Source organism: Copidosoma floridanum, unplaced genomic scaffold (assembly GCF_036245765.1).
Source record: "Copidosoma floridanum isolate Cflo_tuat_1 unplaced genomic scaffold, Cflo_Japanese_pri ptg000004l, whole genome shotgun sequence".
Lineage (NCBI taxonomy): Eukaryota > Metazoa > Arthropoda > Insecta > Hymenoptera > Encyrtidae > Copidosoma > Copidosoma floridanum.
In genome coordinates, this window is record NW_028321881.1 from 31,616,047 (window position 1) to 31,637,612 (window position 21,566).

Consider the following 21,566-nt stretch of genomic DNA (forward strand, 5'->3'; position numbering starts at 1 on the left):
ACTTACAGCTGTATAACCTAAAGTGTATATTAAAGTGCGAAATAAAAAAATGAATTTAAAGAGACTCTAGACAAAGAAAAATTTTGAACCCAAACATGCTATCTTCAAACAGATTAAGTAATCAGATTCAAATTTATTAAAATAATTTCAAAATTTAAGACACAACCTTACGTGATCTATAGATACGGAAATTTTCTTTAGAAACTAATTGATAGTTTATAGAGAAGAGTTTCTGTTAAATGCTTTCTGTGTGAAGTAGAAGTAATCGAAGCATGACTGTGAAAGGAACTGTTAAATAACCACTCCGTTGGCTTTAGTTTTGTGTTTTTGAACTTTACTTCAAAAACAAGCAAATTGCGAAATTATTGTTCCAAATAAAAAATGAAAAAATAAAACCGTTTTGTGTCCCAAATAATTAAAAAACAAACGATACTTGCAAAAGAATGTTAAAAAATTCTTCAAAAACTAACAGTGCTATACCTACAACTTATGATTAGTATACTTATTTATTCAATTATCTAAAATTCTTATAATCCTGTTAAACGTTGGTAATTATTTTAAAAAGAAATAATAGTCAGTGTTTATACATAACTATGTACTCCTTTCACTTACTCCTTAGTCATCATAATTAATATTAAGAAATTTAATTTATAAATAGTCATGCTCCAAAATACCAAGTTTGTTTCTTAATATTAGTATAGTAATAGTATTAATTAATTTTATAAATTATCATTAATACATTAATAATATTAATATCTTAAAAATAATAGTCAATGTTCTTATAAAAAAATTTTTTTTATCTAATTTTTTGACAATGTATTTTAAAGATATTTATGTATATGATGGTTGACGTAAGGCTAGATTAGACTCTCTATTAGTGTTGAAAAACATAAGCGAGTCGGTCAACGCAGATTTATAAAAATACGCAAACTGCCTGGCTTTCTTTTATCCTTTATAGTCTGAATCTTCGTGTACAATATAATATGAGCTCTCAACATTTTTAGTAGACCGGTCCATAAACGCATATATTTATACTAAAACGATATTTCATCTTAGTTTTCTTAGAAATTTTGTGCTATGCCTAAATATATAATTAACTCTATATCTATTCGCACCAATTTCTTGTAAACATGTGGATATAAGTATAGGTATATCTACGTTAACGTGGATGTAGGGCTTATGATATCCACGTACATAATAATGATACTATCCGCACATCACTTTAGGTGTAATCTGTACTGTATAATATCTGTGTATTTACGTGGAATGAGGGCAAATAGACCCAGCGTACAATTAATTGACGATACAAGAATTTCATGTAAATCAGATTGGTTCTATAAGTATCTCGTATACTAAATGAAGAACAAGCACCTTTGTCAATCTTACGAGATTTATAATAATAAAACGAATAAGCTTCTTCTCTACCAATAGACAATCATTAACAACGTATCTGGTATAAATAAACAATTATAAAGTACAAAATGTATTTAGCGCTAATTAGTATAAAAAATGCAAAATATGATCACATGTATTGTACTCATAAAAAAAAATCGTTAAATCTACAAATTGACTTCCACTTGAAATTGTAGATTGTAAAAAAATGCACAATTTATCTACTACCTATTAAACAAAATGAATCTCAATAATGTAAAGGCTATTTATGATCCAAAAAATAGCAGAGTTGAGGCTCGGACCAAGCGAGAAAAATTTTTGTAGCTGCGACAAGTTAAGTAACGAAAAGAGCTTCCATTTTCTCATGCTATTCTGATAGTACGCTGCAGAGAGCTATTAGCTGAACCACGACAAAACAACGAAGAAAGAAAGTTAGGCCACTTACTGGCCTCAATCTCAAGCTTACTGGCCCTTGAAGAAGAAACGTAGTGGAGGGCCACGCACACATTTTAAGTGATTTAAGCATGAAGTCGTATTCATGATTTCAAGTGTTAGCGTAATTTCACCCCAATCTCCAGTGAGGGAACTTTTCTTTACGTATTCCTTACCGAACCACTACTCTCTGTTTCTCCCCGTCTCCCCCCTCTTTCTATCAATCTGTCTGTCTATCTGTCTATCTTGGCCTTTAAACCCTTAGCTTTCAAATAAAGAATCTAATCTAATTCAAATTTTCTCTGTCGTATACACGTAAGCTGCTCCGTTTTTTCTTCACTCCTGCATAATTAAGAATTGTAACAGGGCTGTTATGGAGCCTTAACAAGACCCCTGTTACAGAAACACGAGGTGTGTTCAAAAAATAAGGAGAATTTTCGTTTTATGATATTTATTTATTCATCAATATCTATTTTGTCCCCTTTAAAATAATCTCGATTAATTTTGAAACTCGATCTTTGTAATAGCTTTTAGCTCTTTCAGCGATTCGCTTTTAATGTCATATATGCTTGTAAAAGGACGGCCGTTTAATGTTCTCTTTATTTTTGGAAATAGAAAAAAGTCACATGGAGCCATATCTGGCGAATATGGAGGCTAAGGCATCGTTACAGTTTTGTTTTTGGCCAAAAATTCACGAACAAGGAATGAAGTGTGAGCAAGTGCATCATAGTGGTGCAAAAGCCATGAATTGTTTTGCCACAAATTTGGGCGTTTTTTTCGGATTGCTTCACGCAAATGGCGTTGAACTTCTAAGGTAGTACTCCTTATTTATTGTTTGACCTTGTGGCAAGAATTCATGATGCACTATGCCACTTTTTTCACCTTTTCATCGGTTGTTGATGTGCTTGGGCGTCCGGGTCGTTCGCCATCTTCAACGTTTTCGCGGCCATCTTGGAAACGCTTATACCACTCGTAAATCCTTACTTTACTCATAGCAGACTTTTACTATATGCCTTTGCTAACATTTTACAAACTTCACTACACTTTACTTCATTTTTTACGCAAAATTGAATACAAATTTTTTGATCCATTTTTTTTCACAAACGAAAACCGCCGAGCTCGAAAAACGCGTCTAACGTTAGTGGCTGACACTTAAAAAGTAAACAATGAATATTGCTGAAAATTTTATCGTACTTCAGGGGCATGTGTACCAATATAACAAAAAAATTTTATTCAGGTGGACTCTCCAAACCCGCGAAATTGAAAAATTCTCGTTACTTTTTGAATACACCTCGTAGTATGACTTAGAATCTGGTGCTATTATGACGTCACGTGACCGTTTCGTGCAGAGATCTTATTGAGGTTTGAACCATTACTTTTAAACTGGTTGCCGTGAAAAATACTAAATAAATCATATTCCAAGTTTGAAAATTAGTTCAGGCCTTATGAGGGACTTACCACATTAACCACAGAACACAAATGTAGTTTTTTCTATCTTCTACTTATTATTTCCATTTTAATTTAATGGTAACAAGTTCTACGAGGATTCCTTCCTGAATTACTTAATTTTCCTATACATTTATCAACTTCTTATATTTCATGGAATTATTTTTTTTTTATTTTATGTAACGCTTGTTCCTACCTTACTTATAAAACATTTTTTATTGCTGCTAGTTTTTACTCTAGCTTTCGCTCACTTTTAAGTTCAAGGATATTAGTAGTACTTACAACGCTTATCCTAACTTCTTATTCCACATGCGCTATTCGCAGTGCCACTTGCTCATCTTTACTTATGCTTGTTACACCGATGTTCCTGTCTTGCATCTCAGTTTCTCTCTTTTTCTCTAAGATTTAGACGGCCACTTATACCTTGCTTCATGCTTCATCTACTCTTGTATTTGTAACTTTTTATAACCAACGATTGATGCTAAACCTTTCTGATACACATAGCTAGAATCTTCAACCTCTAAAATATTTTCTTTTTTTCAGTAAGACCCTCTTCGTGCCATCAACGATTACTTTTTCCTCAGTCCTCATCTGCAACCGTAAGAGTAACTCCCTCGTGGATGATCTGACTGTTTTTAAGTACTAATCTAATCTCTCTGCTTCTAATCCACCATTATCTGCTGCTCCACTCGTCAGTCATTTCGTATTTCTACCTTTCCTTTTACTTACAACGTATCATTTTTTCACCTTCTGGATATGATTTTTTTTTCTATTTAGTTACCTGCCATTAATTTCTTCGCTTTAGCAAACAATTTTTTTTTACAAAAAGTAACACTTTTAAATGAGATAACACTTTAGTTTTTCTCAATTACATACGGTACACGTTTTCCAATGTACAGCATCAAATAAGGAATTCTCTGTGATTACGACGGAATTTGTTGGAATCGCTTCTTATTATGATCACATGACATAGAAAAATAGTTTAGGGGCATTACCGCACGGGCTTTTATTGTTATTGAACAATTAATAAAAGTCGATTGGATTTTTCTTAGAATTTCGCGAATGAATTTTTTTGAGGCGTCGTGTTGCAAAAATAGCTAAAGATTATTTGTTTTTTATTCGATTACCTATAGCCTAATACTAGTCAAGTTATCTTAAACCTATTTTTCGCGAAGTTACATCTTTAACTTATTTATCGCATAGTACAAAAAAGTGGAAAATTTTTTTTTCAATTTTTCTACACAATTAACTTCAACATTTATGTATAAAAATGCATAAAAATTTAAAATTCAATATCTCTTACTAGAACCTTTAACCAGGCACAACGATTTTTCTGTCATTCAAAATATCACAAAACAAGTATTAATTTGAAAATTTATTTGGCTGTCTTGGACCTTACTGTATAGATAGATCAAATTTTTAAAATTTACTCGATAGAAGAGATTTTTAAATGAATTAAAAAAAATTGCTATGGCTGATTGTTAACGATAGTTATTAACAATTTAGTGTCTATTACAAATGTTTGATTTTTAATGGTTGTTTCGACTTCAAAAAAAAATATCCTTTGTTAATTTATGTGCGTGATTAATTCCTTACTCAGATTAGCAATTTTACGGGTGATACCGATCCTCAAATGATATGTTGGATGCATTTAGGCGTCTGCTCGCTAGATAAAAAACTTATATTATTTCATAATACGGTTTTATTATTAGTTAATGGATTTTTTCACAAAATTTTTTATATAGTACACAATTCTAGTAATTTATCACCCCGTGTAAAGTGTACATCTTAATCAAAAATAATATTTTACAATTTGATACCTCTCATGAGGTTTCTTAGGTATGCTCAACAATTTTTTTCTATGATAGAAAATGACTTCACATAATAACTGTTAATTTGAAAATTGATTTAGCTGATACAAACTTCACAGTAAAGCTAGATCAAATTATTTAAATTCACTTGAAGAAGAATAAGCAAACTGCTTTTAAATATTGTAATGGTAAAAATTGTACTAAAATAAAAAAAACAACGATATCTACTCGTAAAGTTAAATTTGAGGACCTTATAAGAAAAACTCGAAGAGTACTAGCATAAGAAAATCGAAATGGTTAATGATGACGTGGAAGAAGATAATTGTAATTATGTTGTATGGGTAGACATTGGTGATGTTACTGATAGTGATAGTGACTACATACCAACACCAAAACTAGTAGCCAAATTTTTGCAAAAAAGTAATTTTTCTACTTTAGGCTTTTTTTTAAATATTTGTACGTTCACTTCGCTCTCAGTAGAAAAAATAGAGTTCACACCTAGTGTGCACTCAACCAGGGCAAGCACCACGCCTGATAGACCTGCGAAGCAGAGAGACATGCGCCAGCAGGGCTGAAAACTACTATATTAAATTCAAGTGCAACTGCGACATTCCGTATCCGAGCAAAAAGTATAATCATACTCGTATGAATTTAATAAATGGTTTTTGATTAATCAATATTACCACTATTACATCAGTTTTTAGTTATTTTCGTGAATAATCGTTATTTAGACCATAATAATCACATTTGAGAAATAATTGTGTATTCTGAAACGTAAAACAAGACGATTTACAATTTTTTATGACCACACATTCATATAAAACATAAGTTTTAGCAAAAAAACTGATTTCTGACATGCTGACACATTTTCTTTAATTTTAACAGCATTATGACTTCCCTTTCTTTGAGTATAACCCCGGTTAATTGGTGGTAGTAACAATCGGCTAAGAATATTATCTGTATCGAGGAAACTCTAAGATTAGGAACCAACACACAAACAATGATTGTGTTTATATGTCGGAGGGCGGGTTCGTTGCCCTGTGTAAAAGAGCGAAATTGCTCAGATTGCCGATTATTTACAATATTTAAGAATAATTATTATCAAGTTTCAAAATTTATCTGTTGAATAAACAATTAATTCCTGCACCATATACAGCAATTGTTTATTGATTATTACTTTATTGAATTCTCCTGAATATTACCTTAATTTAATTAATTTAATAATTTAATATATTTTTCAACTTATTCAATATTTTTCTAATCTAATATCTTTTTTATTTTATTCCTGTCCCTTTTTGGGGTCCAGATAATATTCTCAGTTTATATAAACGATTTCAAATCTTGACAGCTATTTTTCTAGTTTTTATCTTAAACTATAAAAAGGAACTCGCAATCTTATGTGGAGGGGAAGGTTTGCTTAAATAAGTACAATCAATTTATTTTTAATTATCTTATATTTATTCAATCATATGATTCTAAGGAAATTATATCTTCAATTTTTACATGTATTAATTGTACTTGAGTAATCGCAATTATTTACGTTAATAATAAAAAAAATATATAATATACTTGATAGTTGAGAATTTACTTAAAATTTATCTGCCTTTTTAATAGAAAATTTTATATAAATGACAATTTGAATTTTTCCTCCTTAATATCTTTGCTTAAACACGTTAGGTTAGACTAATACAAATTTTTATTACAACCACGGAAGGTTAATGTTAGGTAACTACCTATCCTACTAAGTCACGTAAGGTTAGGTCGTTCTCAGGGCCCTTGGGTGTCTTGAGCACTGCTCAAGTCGTCGACCCAGGAACTTCGCCTAAAAACGTGGTCGCTAACCCTAGTGCCTTGACTACTTGGGGATGCGTCGTCTCCACGCTTAAAGCGGTCGAGCACCGAAAGTCCAAGTAGGTACCAGTTAGTGGAAGTGTTACCTGTTGGTGGTGTACACACTTACTTTTCAGCTATTGGTCTTCGTCTCTTTCTCTCCCTTCGTGCTCGTCGTGGTATTGTACCGGTGCACGGGAAAGTTCCAGGTCTGGGTGAGCAACGGATATACCGCGTCCCAGGCTCGCTGGAAGAGGAACTTTTTTTTGCATTGCGCACTGGTGCTTTTTATGATAACGTTATTTCCTTTTGAGTAGCAGGTTTTCCCGCGCTCTAGCGTTTTCTTAACGTACTAGACGCACATTCCCCGCGCGCAGTGTTCAAATTTGAATTTTCGTGTTTCACATAGGAATTTTTTATGTATAAAAAAAATGTGTAACCTTGAATTGTCTATTGGACGGATTTTTTATTACAAGAAAATAAATATAAATGTAAAGCGTATATTATAAATTCTAGGTGATAGAAGTGCCCCCTTGCAGCATGAAACAAGTAAAAAAACAATGTATACTTGTATTTTTTGTAAGATCTACCACGAAAGTATTAAAAACTTTATAATATATGGTTCAATTTATACTTTAATTGATAAAAACCTATTTTTTTTATTTGAGTACATAAAAAGTTGTATTTTAATGAGATCTACAATTTTTTTTACTATACACACACCTGCAATTAGTACTTGAACGTGTAGTAATCAAAAATACATTTTCATTTTTTCATATTTTCTAACGTTTTATTTTATTTTTTAAAATGAAGATGGTTCTAAAAAAAATACGAGAATATTTTAAAAAGGCATTTTTTTAACTCTATAACTTTCTTGTTGACGCCGAATTTTTTTATTTTTGAAGATAGGGCCAAAAAATTAATTTTTGAACCGAAAAAATGTCATTTTTTTACTATAAAGGCATGAAAATTTTTTTTTTTTTTTTTTACATTAGTGATTAAAAGTTCTGTTATTATTTTGAGATCTCTATTTTATAGACCTTCTGTTTATACCTGAAATGTCCACTTAAAAAGTCACATGCAAAAAACTTACTTTAATTTCTTACAATCATGCAATATTGCGGGTAGTAACATTTTCCTCTCCAACAACATATTTGCTTTCAAAATTTCCAACTGTCAGGTTTTAGTATAAAAACACAGCTACAAACTGAATTTAAGCCCAATTGCATGTCAACTTTTCGAGATAGTTAACTTACGTGTCTTCACAAACGGGGGTCAAACTTTATGCTCCAGCAAAAGTATAAGTACTTCTGTGAAGTATTATGCCTAAAAACGGAAAATATTAAATATTATTTGTTATTTCACCGTATATTTTACAGATTATGATTAGATTCATGTACTGTTTAGCCAATCTTGCTTAAAGAATGCATTAACCAACAATAAAACCTTATTATGAAACAATATAAGTTTTTATCGAGTAAGCAAATACTACTTTAAATTTTTAACCATTTGACTAAAAAAGTATTACTTAACAGAAACGTACATGTAAAATTTAGAATAAGTACTGTAGTTATTATCAATTGATTAGTTTATTAAGTTAAAAATATCAGAACGTTATTCATTTAATAGTTAACTGAATCAGTATAGTCAGTAATTAAAGTCAATTCATTTGTAAAAGGTTTAGGATTTTTGTTTTGCATTGTCCCTTTTTTCCTTCCAACTACATCCATGATCTTAACATAGCTACAATCAGTCTTAATTAAGTATGAGTCTAACATATTTGTAATTTTTTTAATATTAGCTTTAGCAAAAGTATCCCAAGAAGAGGCAAAAGTATGTATCATCCGTAAAAAATGCCTTAGCAAGCCAGGACAGCTGACAAGTATAGATAAATTTCCTAAAGGGACAATTGCTTCGAGTCAAAATGAGGAATTTAACAATTGTAAGCGAATAACGCGGGAAAGGCAAGTAGCAAAAAAGGAGCTTACTCAGATGAGTATTGATCAACCCCATGACGAAAATACAGGTGAGAGTGAATATTTTCCATTGTTTGTTAGTACTTACATACATAATTGTGTCATTTTTTCAGGTCAACTAGACAAAAAAATCACCAAAGAAAATAAACTGTACACAACGATACTAGACAAGCGACAGCGTCAATCTTCACGCATGCGTCAGCAGCAACAGCCGCGGGTCGTACAGCTAATATCCAGACGAGTACTTAAGGAAACAAAATCAGACAAAAAAATAAGTAGTGTCTCGACGCATAATAATGGTGCTATAACTCTGGAAACGAACGGTGTTGGCGTGCAAACAATTATATCGCTGCCTGTAATAAATCCAATAAAGAGTGGTGACACCAAGAACGAAAAGGTAAAGTTTATAACTATTATTGGTGTTAAAAAAGCTCTGAGACACGTATTGAAACAATAGAACAAAAATAAGTTTGAATTAACCAAGTAGTTCTGTTTAGTTCTGTAGCTCGGCATTTTTGGAACAATTTCTATAATTAGCAATTTTCTAAGACATTACTCTTATGTCACTGATTGGTGCAAAAAAATCTTTGTACAAAGAGAAATCTGAAGTGAATTATATACCTCTTATGGTAGATATCTCCTTACTTCGGAAAACTAGCTCTCTTGAACGCTCGAGTGTCTGCTTCCAAATGCTTAAGTGGTGTCTGCTAAACGTTAGAGAACTGATCTTACAATTTTTTATTGTAAATATGGTATACCTGATTACCTGCATCACTGTAAGTAAACTTAAATATTCTGAGGTTATGTCCTGATTTTGTTTTTTAATACCTATAAAAATAACATTTTTTATGAAGAACTAACATTATCATTGCAAAAATATAAATAGTATTCCATTTATTAATGGCAACTGTTTAACATTAAGTCATTTAATGGGTGAATAATATGGTCTAAATAATCTAACTGTATACAATAGGTACCACTTTGCTTATTATTTTACGTGACTATTCATACGTGCACTCATTGAAGAAGTATGTGTGTGATGATTGTGTTCAGCATGTAATTTTTTTTCTAAAAACTTGGTGCTCCACTTGTACTAAGAAACAAGTTAGGGGGCTTTCTTTAAGGGTTAGCTGAACCACTGTCACACTTTTGTCAGGACTGTTCATAAAATGGTAATAAAAGGTTCCCACCCAGTAGACGCCGTACGTAAGATAGCAATATATCCGAATTTCTTTTCGTGCACGTATAAAAAGTAAATATACCACTGTTGCTACATTCACACAATGCTTCTTTTTTTTTTTTTTTTTTTTTTTTTTTTTTTTTTTTTTTTTTTGTAAACTGAATATGTTTTGGATATTATTTCATCACATAAAAAAACTCATCAATTGTTTACAACTAATACAAAATACGATGTATTCGCATACTTAGTTTCTTGTAATTCTAAATAGCTGAATTTTTTATTTTCACGGTTTCTAAAAGTAACTTACTCGAAAACCAGTAAAATTACAAAAAAAATTTTCTTGTAGTCAAAAGAAAAAAAATATTATGCATAAAAAATACCTTGGTTTTATATGAATAGAAGTTTTTATGATCTTTCATAATTTCTAACATAAAATTTCCTGCTGTAACATTTAAAAGCAGTTTTTCGAAAAAATCAGTTTTTTTTTTTAATGTAAGTAAAAAAAGGATAAGGTTATTTTCAGAAATGTGAATTTACGTAATTGATTAATAAATGAATAATCAGTATCAGTTTGTAATCGCGGCTTATTAAAGCGTAACGTTTCTTTATTTGTATGAAAGTACGTCCCATTGTATGTTTTTTTTTTTCAATCTTAATATGTTACTTTATAAAAAAAAAAAAATGTTTATCCTACGTATTTTCTAACTTCAAATATTTCATAAACAAATTTAAAAATTACAGAAATTTACTTTTAGAAAATAAAAGATTTATAAACGTTAATTGCTTAACAACTGCGGTATCGCTGATCTACGAATGGTCTTTTTTGTACCTCCTACTACCTATGGATTGGATCCACATATGTATGTACAGGTTGTATATTGATATACAGTCAGCTATGAAAACAACCACTAGTAGATCAGAAATACCGCATTTATTAAGCAATCAACGTTTATCAATAATTTATTATTTAAAATAACATGCTTTAAGGTGAAATTTAAGCCTAGATAAGTTAAAAATAATCCAGCAACAGCTAACATATGGTCGAAAATCACATAAAATGCGCGTTTTTCAAACTTGACGAATTTTTTACTAAAAATCTGTATGGTTTAGGTATTTACACCCTCATTGATTTTTTGTTAAAAATGTACTAAAGAATCATAATAAATCTTTTGTTTACTGAAATTGCGTAATTTTTTAATTTGTGTATAAAATTCTTGAATATAAAATTGTCCATCCAGATCGCGACGTTGTTTTGGGGTTATACACGGATTATGTTGTACATAAATAAGATTTTTTCGACACTTCTCGATAGTTTCACGCAAAGAAGTGGATGTAGTGTATCTTATGAGACTAGCTATCAGTCATGGGATGGTGCGGTCTCCGTACAATTTTTCTACTTTACATGTGGCAATGGGCCAAAACAACGACTATCAGTCAAAGAAAGTCCATGGACTTCGCTAGTTCGAAGGTGATTGTTTCATTAGAAAATTACAGCAATATAGTCACTTTACTAGAATCTACCATAGAGTGTACTCTGATTAACATTTCGCAGAATACAATGCGATCACGTTACATTCTTAACAACGGATATTTAACAAGAGCATTAATATGTTGTACTTATAAGGCATACAAAAGTCTACGTAGCAAGAAATTTTGTGAACTTAGTACAATTTATCTAATTAAATTGTAGTTTTGCTCTATCGTTGAAGGTAGCATTCAATCAAACGCATAATATGTTTTAGGCGCACTTAATAGTTATGAGACTAAAATTTTTAAAATGCTCACAGTTGGGATACAGTTGATTGGTCTAATATTGCTGATACTGATTTTGACTCTGAAACTTATGATAACATCGTTGCTAACGATGACCATGCGTAGGCTAAGAAAAAAAAGAAAGCATAAAAAACGTTAAATGATTAGTGCCATAACACTCAGTTCCCGCCGTCAAAAATAATTAACCCAGTACTCATTTTTCCTATCTTAAAAAAACGATGGGTCACGTGATGAAGCCTGTTTATTCGTCGTATGATTGGCTGAGACTTATCAAGCGCGGATAGATTTGAAAATGAGATTTTGAAAAATTAGTGAAAAGTCATTGAAATTTGTAAGTTGATAAATATTACAATATTATGTGTTATGACAAAGATATAATTATTGTATGTATGTGGGAATTATTGTATTTTTTGGACATGGTAATATTTATAGTTTTTTTCTCAGTTTTGAGATAGGGTAACAATATGTTGTGAGGCAGGAGATTTATTAATCAAACAAATTGAAAGTGCAAGAAAATAAATAATAATAATAATTAAATTAATTAAAAATTTTATTGAGATGTTTCTAAATTTCATGCAATTTTTACCATCGTTTTTTTTTTACTTTGCACTCTAGTATTACAATACACTATTTTTAACTGAGCATTAAAAAATTAATAGTTACAAAAATTTTTCACGAATAAATTTATTTAAAAAAAAAGTTATTGTCTAGGCACCAAGTCAGATCCCGTGGCCTTTTCAATTAGAACGGACAAAAGTTTTTTAAATGTATTTTTGCCTGCTCAACACGATTATCAATGGTGGGTCGCGATCTGGATGGACAATTTTATGTTCAAGAATTGTATACACAAATTAAAAAATTACGCAATTTCAGTAAACAAAAGATTTATTATGATTCTTTAGTACATTTTTAACAAAAAATCAATTAGGGTGTAAATACCTAAACCATACAGATTTTTAGTAAAAAATTCGTCAATAACTAGTTCAATACTTATATTTTGTGCATGCTTAAAACTATCTGCGCCGTACCACTCTACTAGCAGAAGATTTGATTTTCCCTTGTAGGTTTGTTTTTGTAAATATAAGTTGCTCAGAGAAGACGTTACTGCTTGCAGTTGAGTCATAAGGAATATCAAATCAGTATCATTACCAACAATCACTATTATCAGTTTACTACACTCTTATCAGTTTTGAATCATTTTTCTTTGATAGCTGTCGTAATAATTGAAGTATTACTGTCCTCAGAGGCTATTTTAATAACACGAAATTTCTTTATACCCAGTAATTTATTGCAAATTCAATGTGTACGTTGACTTTTGTCACTGTCATTTGAAAAAAAATCTTTTTGGGAGACGATTATCTTTGTATTTTGATCGATTTTGATTTTACGGCCCACTATTAAACTTTTTCGATGCAAACGTTGCGCAGACTTCGTACCCACACTATTCACATAGCCGTAAAAAATTATCATACTATTCTAAATGAAGTAAATATCAACATACTCAACGTATTCATCGATAATTTCATAAACTTTTCGATTACGCTGCCACTGCACGACATTCATGAGAAAGCCTCCGTTAATAATATACATTTTACTATTTAAAGGCTCTTGTACGGTATTCAAGAATTCATAAAAGCTAGCTTTATTGGTTTTACGCATTACGTTTTCACTAAACAAAGATAAAGGATAGGTAGCATGTTCGTACTCTAACTATTCTGCCATGTGTGACTCACTTTATAAATTCAGCGTTATTCATTGCAAAACCAACAAAGGATCGATCGCCTTTAATATTGGGTGAGATGTAAGAATCATGTTCCCTACATATATTCGTACTATAGCTTTAATTTAAACGTTCCTCATCTTCAATGTATATGTCTTCAGAATATGCTAATCTTTGATAGAGAACATTTATTATTGTACGAGATCGTTAGGGTAAACTCATACGAATAGTGCAGACGAAAAGAGAAAGCAGTAGCAGCAGATGTATGAGGTTTTTCACAATGAGCTTACCTCAGGCTCAAGGATGAGGAAGGTACGAAGCAGACGAACACAATGGTAAGACAGCGAGTACAAAAATTAGATTTATTGATACAGATTATAGTATAACAATTTACGTTGGATTTGGGCCCGATTCGCAGCGGATAGGCACGTGCCGTTGACTACGCTGTTAGTGACGAGAATCAAAAATAGCAAAAAAATGTAATTTTCGGACACCTTAGCCACACTCCCTTATACTTGCTCTAGAGCTGACAGTTTTGACAGTTAAATAAATAATTATTGTATACTAATTTATTTATGCCGATAGTTTCTAAAAGATCTGATTTTTTCCCTTTATCACAAGCATGAAATACTTTGAAATTTGAGTTCAAAATGTGACCACATTCAATAAGATGATTCGCATAGTTTGAAGTACCTAAACTACGGGAGTTAGATGCGAAAAGGCAGTACTGTGTGAACGCGTAGGGTCGCGACCCGGGGCGAGGAGACACGAAGATGCACGAAAACAGGCAGTGGTTTGGGCGGCATAGCGAAGGGAAAGGGAAGACGAGACTGGGGCCAAAGCAGGAACGTGAGATAAACAGGTTAAGGGGGTTAGAGTGGTACAGTAAACCTCAAAAATTAGTTTGGATTGAAAATTAGTAAATTTTAACATTATTCTTGATGAATCGTACGAGCTATTTGATATCGTACAGTAGAAGATTACTAATAAGTGAAAAAATTAATTCTTCATTTATTTATTATTGATTATTCAAATAATAATTAAGAAATTAATACTTCAAAGTTAAATGTATGCATAATGTTTTATTTCTTGCCTGCTGTATATAGATAACCAATAGTATTTCGTTCAAACTTTTAATTAAAGTATTTTTTAAATCACTATGGTAGACTTGTTGAAATTTGGATATGTCATTCTAATTGTTATTTACAATAACATACTAGTTTTTTGAAAGACTTGTAAAAATATTTCTCAAGTTATTGGTGAAAATGTAAGTTTCCCAACGACATTTGCATAAAAGCCTGTGTATAAAATCCGAAGTTTGCTATTTTTTTTCTCAAAAACTGTGACGCTATTATTCTTGAAATTTTCATATGTTGTTAACATAATGAAAGCAAACACATCATAATTTTTTGGAGACTGTCGTAAAAAATTTGTTTTTTGCTCTAACTCCCTTAAGGAGAGAGCCTGGTCGGAGCGGACTCAAGTAGCTCTTGGTCGTGGTGTAGAGCGTGAGTCATTTTTTCTTCTGCAGGAGACAACGCCACACTTAATTTTGAAATTGTCATTTCCACGGTATTTTCGTTCGAGCGTTTGTAAGTAACAGGGGTCATTTGATTTGGCTAACGAGACAAGTTAGTGGATCGTCTTTGTTATAATTCCTCGTCCCTGAAGCGATAAATCTCTCATGCTGGCTTCACAGACTTACTTGTCTTTGCTTCCCGATCAAATTGACCATCTTTCTTTCAATTTTTCTCGTGTACCGTATTACTGTGTTACCTAGCCGACATAACCCGATGATCCTGCGAGGTGTCTCCAATTATATTATTTCATGTTGATGATTAGTATCAAATAACATTTTGCAATCCAATGGGATACATGTGCTCAAGGGTTGTACGTCAATATTTTTTAACATTCTGATGTTAAAATCGACTGGATGTGAAGGCCACAATGTCAACTCATCATGATAATCTTTGTATTTTTATAAATTATATTTAAAAATCTCTGGATAAAGAGTTGCATTATGTAAAAACGAGTTCATTATGAAGCGCGACTTCAGTTTCCGATAATTTATCATTGAACGCAACCCTTTTTATAAAATAAATACGATCGTATTTTGTTTTAGCTGTCTTAACGAACAATAAATCACTTAAATTGAAGTTTGATGTGTATGTAACATGTATTGTATTAAAATATGTTACGCACACACATAACATATTTGTTGAATATTATCGACTAATGAAAGATGACATATGATATCACTTGTGAAGAACATAAGTGAAAGTCGTAATTTCATCCTGCAGCATACGGGTTCGAACCATCTAGTACTACTACCAAGGTATGTGCTGTTTTTCACGCTTCGAGTAACATGGATAAAGAAATTTCCTTTTAACATGGATGATCTTATCACCGATTCTAATTCTCTCTTAGAAATACATAAAATATATCAGCAGATTGTCAGATTACTGACTCTCGCTTATTTTGACGTTAGAAAAAGATGTCTAACGATATTTATAAGTCTAGCTTAAAATACGACGTGTTTATATTTTTCGTCAATCTTAAAAAAAATAACGAAGTGGTACATACTTTTAGAAATTGCTAAAAATTTTGACCTGTTCTCAGTTAAAAATTTATAGCTGTAATTATACCTATAAATTATAGCTATAATGATAGCTATAACTACCTATAAAACAGCTATAATAATGTATAAAATTCAGCTATAAATATAGCTATAAATTACAGCTGTAATCTTTTCACAAATTTTGAAAAAAAATTAGTAAAAAATCAGATTTTTTCAACATATATCGATCAGTAATGACGGTATCATCCGTGTGATAACAGTAAAACTGAGGGCCTAAAGTATTTTTAAACAATTTGTAAAAAACTTGAAATGGTATATGATTTCTTGTTTTTTTTTTCTACATATTCAAAAATACTTCAGGCCCCCAGTTTTACTGTTATCATACGGATGATACCCTCTGTACTGATCGATATATGTTGAAAAAATCTTATTTTAAACTATTTTTTATTCATTATTAGTGAAAAATTAACAGCTGTAGTTTATAGCTATATTTATAGCTGAATTTTATACATTATTATAGCTGTTTTATAGGTAGTTATAGCTATAATTATAGCTATAAATTATAGGCACATTAATAGCTATAAATTTTTGACTGAGTTGGGTTTACTGGCCCTGTTGTGTTTGTAGCTTAAGTGATTATGTAAATATTTCGGTTTACATAAATTCGATGAGACCAACCAGTTTCGAGCGAGTTATATACTTCTTGGACTACTTTTGATAATCAAAGAGGATTATTACAATATTTAAGAGTGAAGCAAAAAATAGTGATAAACGAATTTTCTTGCGTAAATACCACGGTTTCAACGACACTCGTTAAGTTGTTTATATCGTATGTTTGTATATCAGATCGGTTTGATTGGCATGTGCCAAGTCGCGTATATCACCTATAGAGGGATTATTCACTATTCCTTGTTTAGAGTTATGCGGTCCTTCACATCACATACAGGTCTGCAAAGAAAGTTGTAAGGCCTTTAAATTTCCAATTCAAAATTTCTTTTTTTAATGTGATTCTACGATCGTGTTCCACTAGTTAAAAAATCGCCTCATGAACAAAAAAAATTTCTGTGCAAATTGGGTAAGAGAAATTCAAATAATTAATGACGTAGTAGAGTGGCAACATGTAAGATCGGCTGATAATCCTGCCAAAGTTTAGTCTTGCGTTCAAGCACCATTTGAATTTTTGTGTAATTCGATTAGACTGACTAGTTTGGACCCATTCAGATAGTTTTCTCAGCTCGAGTCACTATGACAACCAAGCTTTATCATTATCACACCTTTCCCAATTTAAAATAACACCTGTACAATTATTACGTGATCTGATTGTTTTCTAAATTTTCTGATTCATACCGTTTAATTAAGTTTCTAGATCATTTCCTGCGTTTCAAAATGTTGAACTGACAGTATCATGGTGAAACCAATTGTACGTAAGAAAAGCTGGCAGAAAAAAAGTGATCTTACGCATCGTACAAACCAAATGTGTCTCAAAGATCCATTTAATAAAACAAGGAAAAAGATTGTGTTAAACGTTTCTAAATCTGTTTTTCGATTCTGATGGTATTTCATGTATCGTTTGCGAAATTCTTGTGTCTTCGATAACTATAAATGCCTAATAGTTTTACTATCTAGCATCTAGTTGTCAAATTACTTATTCGCAGCATACACGTAGTAAACAGATATTAACGGGTCCACTACACTCTCAAGTTTTCTACGGCATAATTATTTATTTTTACATGTAAACAAACAGGTAGGCAGAGTACTGAAACATTGCATTGTTTTAGATAATTTATTGTACATCAAGGAAGAAATAGTACATCGAGTATTTTAGTAGGCTTCAAAAAAAAAAATAAATAACCAGGGGAAAAAATAAAAATCAAGTTTAATTTTATCATTCTTCTAAGGGGAAAGAAAAAATTCCTTGTGCTAATTTAAAGCTAGGTGTGGTCATCAGGATTCACTCTGGAGAAAATGACGTGGTGCAAGTGACTTACTAAATAAGTTCTTGAACGACTGTACAAACGTTACAAACTGTTGGCTGATATTTTTCCTCTCTTAAACCACCCTAAGGGTTAACAGTTTGTTTTTATCAGTAAAATTATTTATATTTTCGTTATAATTGTTATCTTTACTACCATTATTTTTTTAATGATTAGTGTTTTCAGTGTTGATAATAAGGATGGTAATAAACCCTGTTGTAGATTAATAAAGGAGGAAGAGAAGAACTTTTGGGGAATTTATAAATGGATGGTAGAAAGAGAATATCTGGCAACCGCATGCAATATTTGTGTGGTCGTTAAGAAACTTATTTGGCAAGCAACAAAAATTTCTTAACTGATCTTACTTTTACTATTTTACAGCATTTGTACAGTTTTCTTACATCTTGAACCATAAATTACTGTTATACTGCCAACCTGCGCAGTATATCACTATTTTTTTCATGAAAATGCATGTTGAGACAAAAAAATTTCAAAATGTTGGATATGGTTAGAAACCACTTTATTTGGATTTCCTTTAATCCCAATCCTCTCCAAACTAGCTATTCAGTTTTATCCGCCTGTATTTTTTGTCATGTGTTGATCTCTTTTTTTTCTTTTAATTTTAATTCAGAATTGCTTTTTTTTTATCAGATCAAATAAGTGGTTCTGCATATCAAGGCACTTCAAAATTAAAATTTTTGTAGTTTTATAAAATAATAGGGCTCGAAGGTATCTAACATTTAGGAAATTTCCATTGCCTTTTTTAAATTATGACGCAATAATAAAAAAGTCTCAAAGAAAAAAAAACTTAGAATTTCCAAAATAGCTCAATTTTGCAGCACTATTTCGAAGCCAGCGGTCTTCGCTACTTTTTTGAATTATAATTCTTGGCTACGGTTATAAAATCAAATATTATAATTTAAATAACTATCTTAAACTTCGGTTATTATTGAATTATTGTTGTTTTTTTTAACATTACCCTTTAATTTAAAATTTATTTGGTTACTATATTTAAAAGTTCTGGCTAAACGTTGTAACTACTTTTGAGACCACCATTTATATCTGAATTTTACTGTCATGTACCAAAATTGACTATTTACTCACTACATGTAATGTGTATTTTGAAATTATTTATATATAATTTACCAAATATTGCAATTATAGTTTTTAAAAAAATTGCCACTATATTGACATTTTAATTACTCTATTCATTTAATTGAATATATTGATATATTTAAAGTCAGAAAGAACATAATTACTTAAGGGTCAGTGCATAAGCATACGATCAGTAAGAGCTAACCAAGGAGTGGAAATAAGAACTCCAAAATGTCTGTAGTAAACAGCTGTAAAAAGTGAAAAAAATATAATTATGCTGAAAAGTACCGTGCATTCCTTATGCTATAAAATAATCGCTGGCCCTAAAAGGCCGTTGATTTGCAGTTTCTCCCGTATAATATATGATTAGGGCTATTTGTTAAAGCTGTAAAGATTTAGAACTCACGAACAATATATAATTAAAAAAAAGTTTTTTCTCCTATCTCACAACTTCATTACTACAGCATCAAAGTCCTGGAGCTTAAAGTCTACATTTTTTATCGCCACAAAAATACAAATACATATTCTACCTATTTAAAAATCTTGAAAATTCAAGAGATTACTATGAGGGTTCCAATGAAAAACTGATATCTCACTCAATAAATTCTTTATTTATCGATTTTGATGCTACTTTAATCTCGATAAATGTTCAGCGTCATTTTCTTAACGCCTAAAATTGTGTTCATTAGATGCATTTAAGGTTTTCCTCCCGATTCGACTTCTTGCGACTTTTGGCATAGTTAAGACTTTTGTAAGCTCTAAAGCCTATTTTTTTCAACTTAATTAGGCAGTAATATATTTGTTGGCAAGGTAGCTCAACATTTGACGACCCTGAGAAGGACTGGTGAGATTCTTAAGTAAACTCTTTCTTGACTGAAGTTTCCACCAAACGTCATTGCCTGTATACTTCAGGATGATCTTCTCTGGCCTGTTATTGCTCGGGAGGGAAACTATAAAGTTTAAAGCTTTAGAGCTGGTTGTAGAGCTCTTTCCCAATGTCTCCTCGTATAACGTTCAGGACGTTGGTGTCTAAAGCTTGTAAGGCACCTTCTTTTTTTGTAGACTCAGTTGTTTTAGTCATCTAAGGTGGAGAGATTGGTTCGTAATGTTTGCCCGTTGGAGACTGTCCCATTGGCTCAAGTTTATTTTTCCTTCATAGCTGTTAGGTTCTCCCAGCGTAGACCTTGGAGAAGATCGGTGATTCCTGTAGTAAAAATGTATTTGTTGGCAAGGTAGTTTAAATTTAGGTGACCCTTGAAAGAACCGATAAGATTAATGGTTAAGTAGGGAACGTTAATACTTAAAGTGGCCCTGAAAAGGGCCACTGGTGAAACTTCCATCTATTCCTTATCATTATTCTAGATGATGGAGAGCTGGTTGCGGGTAGCTTGACTATTGCCCTCGAAGTCTGTGTGTACGGAAATCGTAATAGAGGGAGGTACGCCGCTTACCAAAGGATATCTCGTTTTCAGGTCGTTCCCCGGATAACCAACCACTCATTGTTAGTTGAAAGAGTGGGCCTGAAGAACACCTTCTTTGTAAGGTATGCCCTCAGGATGGTCACTAAGAAGGAAGCTGTTGTGGCTACCCGCACTCTTCAGGGCTGTCTTCCCTGGCTTACATTTGAAGTAGAAAATTCTTTGACGGCACCAGGCTGGATGGTTGAACGCCCACAAAGCTCTGAAGTGTTGGAGCAGGTTGTGCTCCAGCTAGACACGTCTCCTGATGTTCCGCCGAAGACCTTGACGTTCTGACCGCCTATTTTATCGTGGCACTCGGTTATCTTAGCCATCCAGGGTATAAGCCGATTTATTTCGCTTACCCATGAAAAAAGAGTGTCATTGGTGGTAGCCGGGATGCCCAGCTGCACGACGGACTCCTCTGTTCTTGGTGTAGTGCCGATGATCAACTACAATAATCGTCTACTCGATGGGGCATCTTATAACTACTCTTCACTATCTTTGATTAGTGGTATTTCAATTTTACCTTGACGCCACCTAGCGAATCATACTAAACTAAAGTTCAAAGCTAGCTTATTTTAGCAATACTCAAGTCTTATTTATCGCTATTGTTATTAACTTTTTCACGAAAAAAACTATGCGAAAACCATCTTGGAATTATCAAGAATCATTATGCAAAATTTCAGCAAAATCGGTTTAGTAGTTTTCGCAGTTAGCAATTACAAAGGTTTTAGCGCCTCTGATTTATATATTAACTAGCAGCCCCCCGTCTCGGCTTCGCCCGAGGCTTACTAAACAAAACACCGTAGTGTGACATGTAATGTGAAACGTTTTCAGTTAGAAATTTTACACATATTCCTGACACATCTCAGAACAAAAATCTTCTTATTAAAAACATAT

At 31.9% G+C, this 21,566-nt stretch overlaps 1 protein-coding gene across 6 annotated transcripts in view; it reads left to right on the forward strand.

Moving 5' to 3' along the window:
* Positions 1-21,566, forward strand: part of ash1 (histone-lysine N-methyltransferase ash1) — a 403,336-nt gene that overhangs the window by 105,417 nt on the left and 276,353 nt on the right. For all 6 annotated transcript variants that reach the window (XM_089595732.1, XM_089595729.1, XM_089595737.1 and 3 more), the window contains 2 exons: positions 8,713-8,937; positions 9,001-9,284. In XM_089595732.1, the coding sequence (XP_089451858.1) occupies positions 8,713-8,937; positions 9,001-9,284 (509 nt within the window). The remainder of the gene's footprint in view (positions 1-8,712; positions 8,938-9,000; positions 9,285-21,566) is intronic.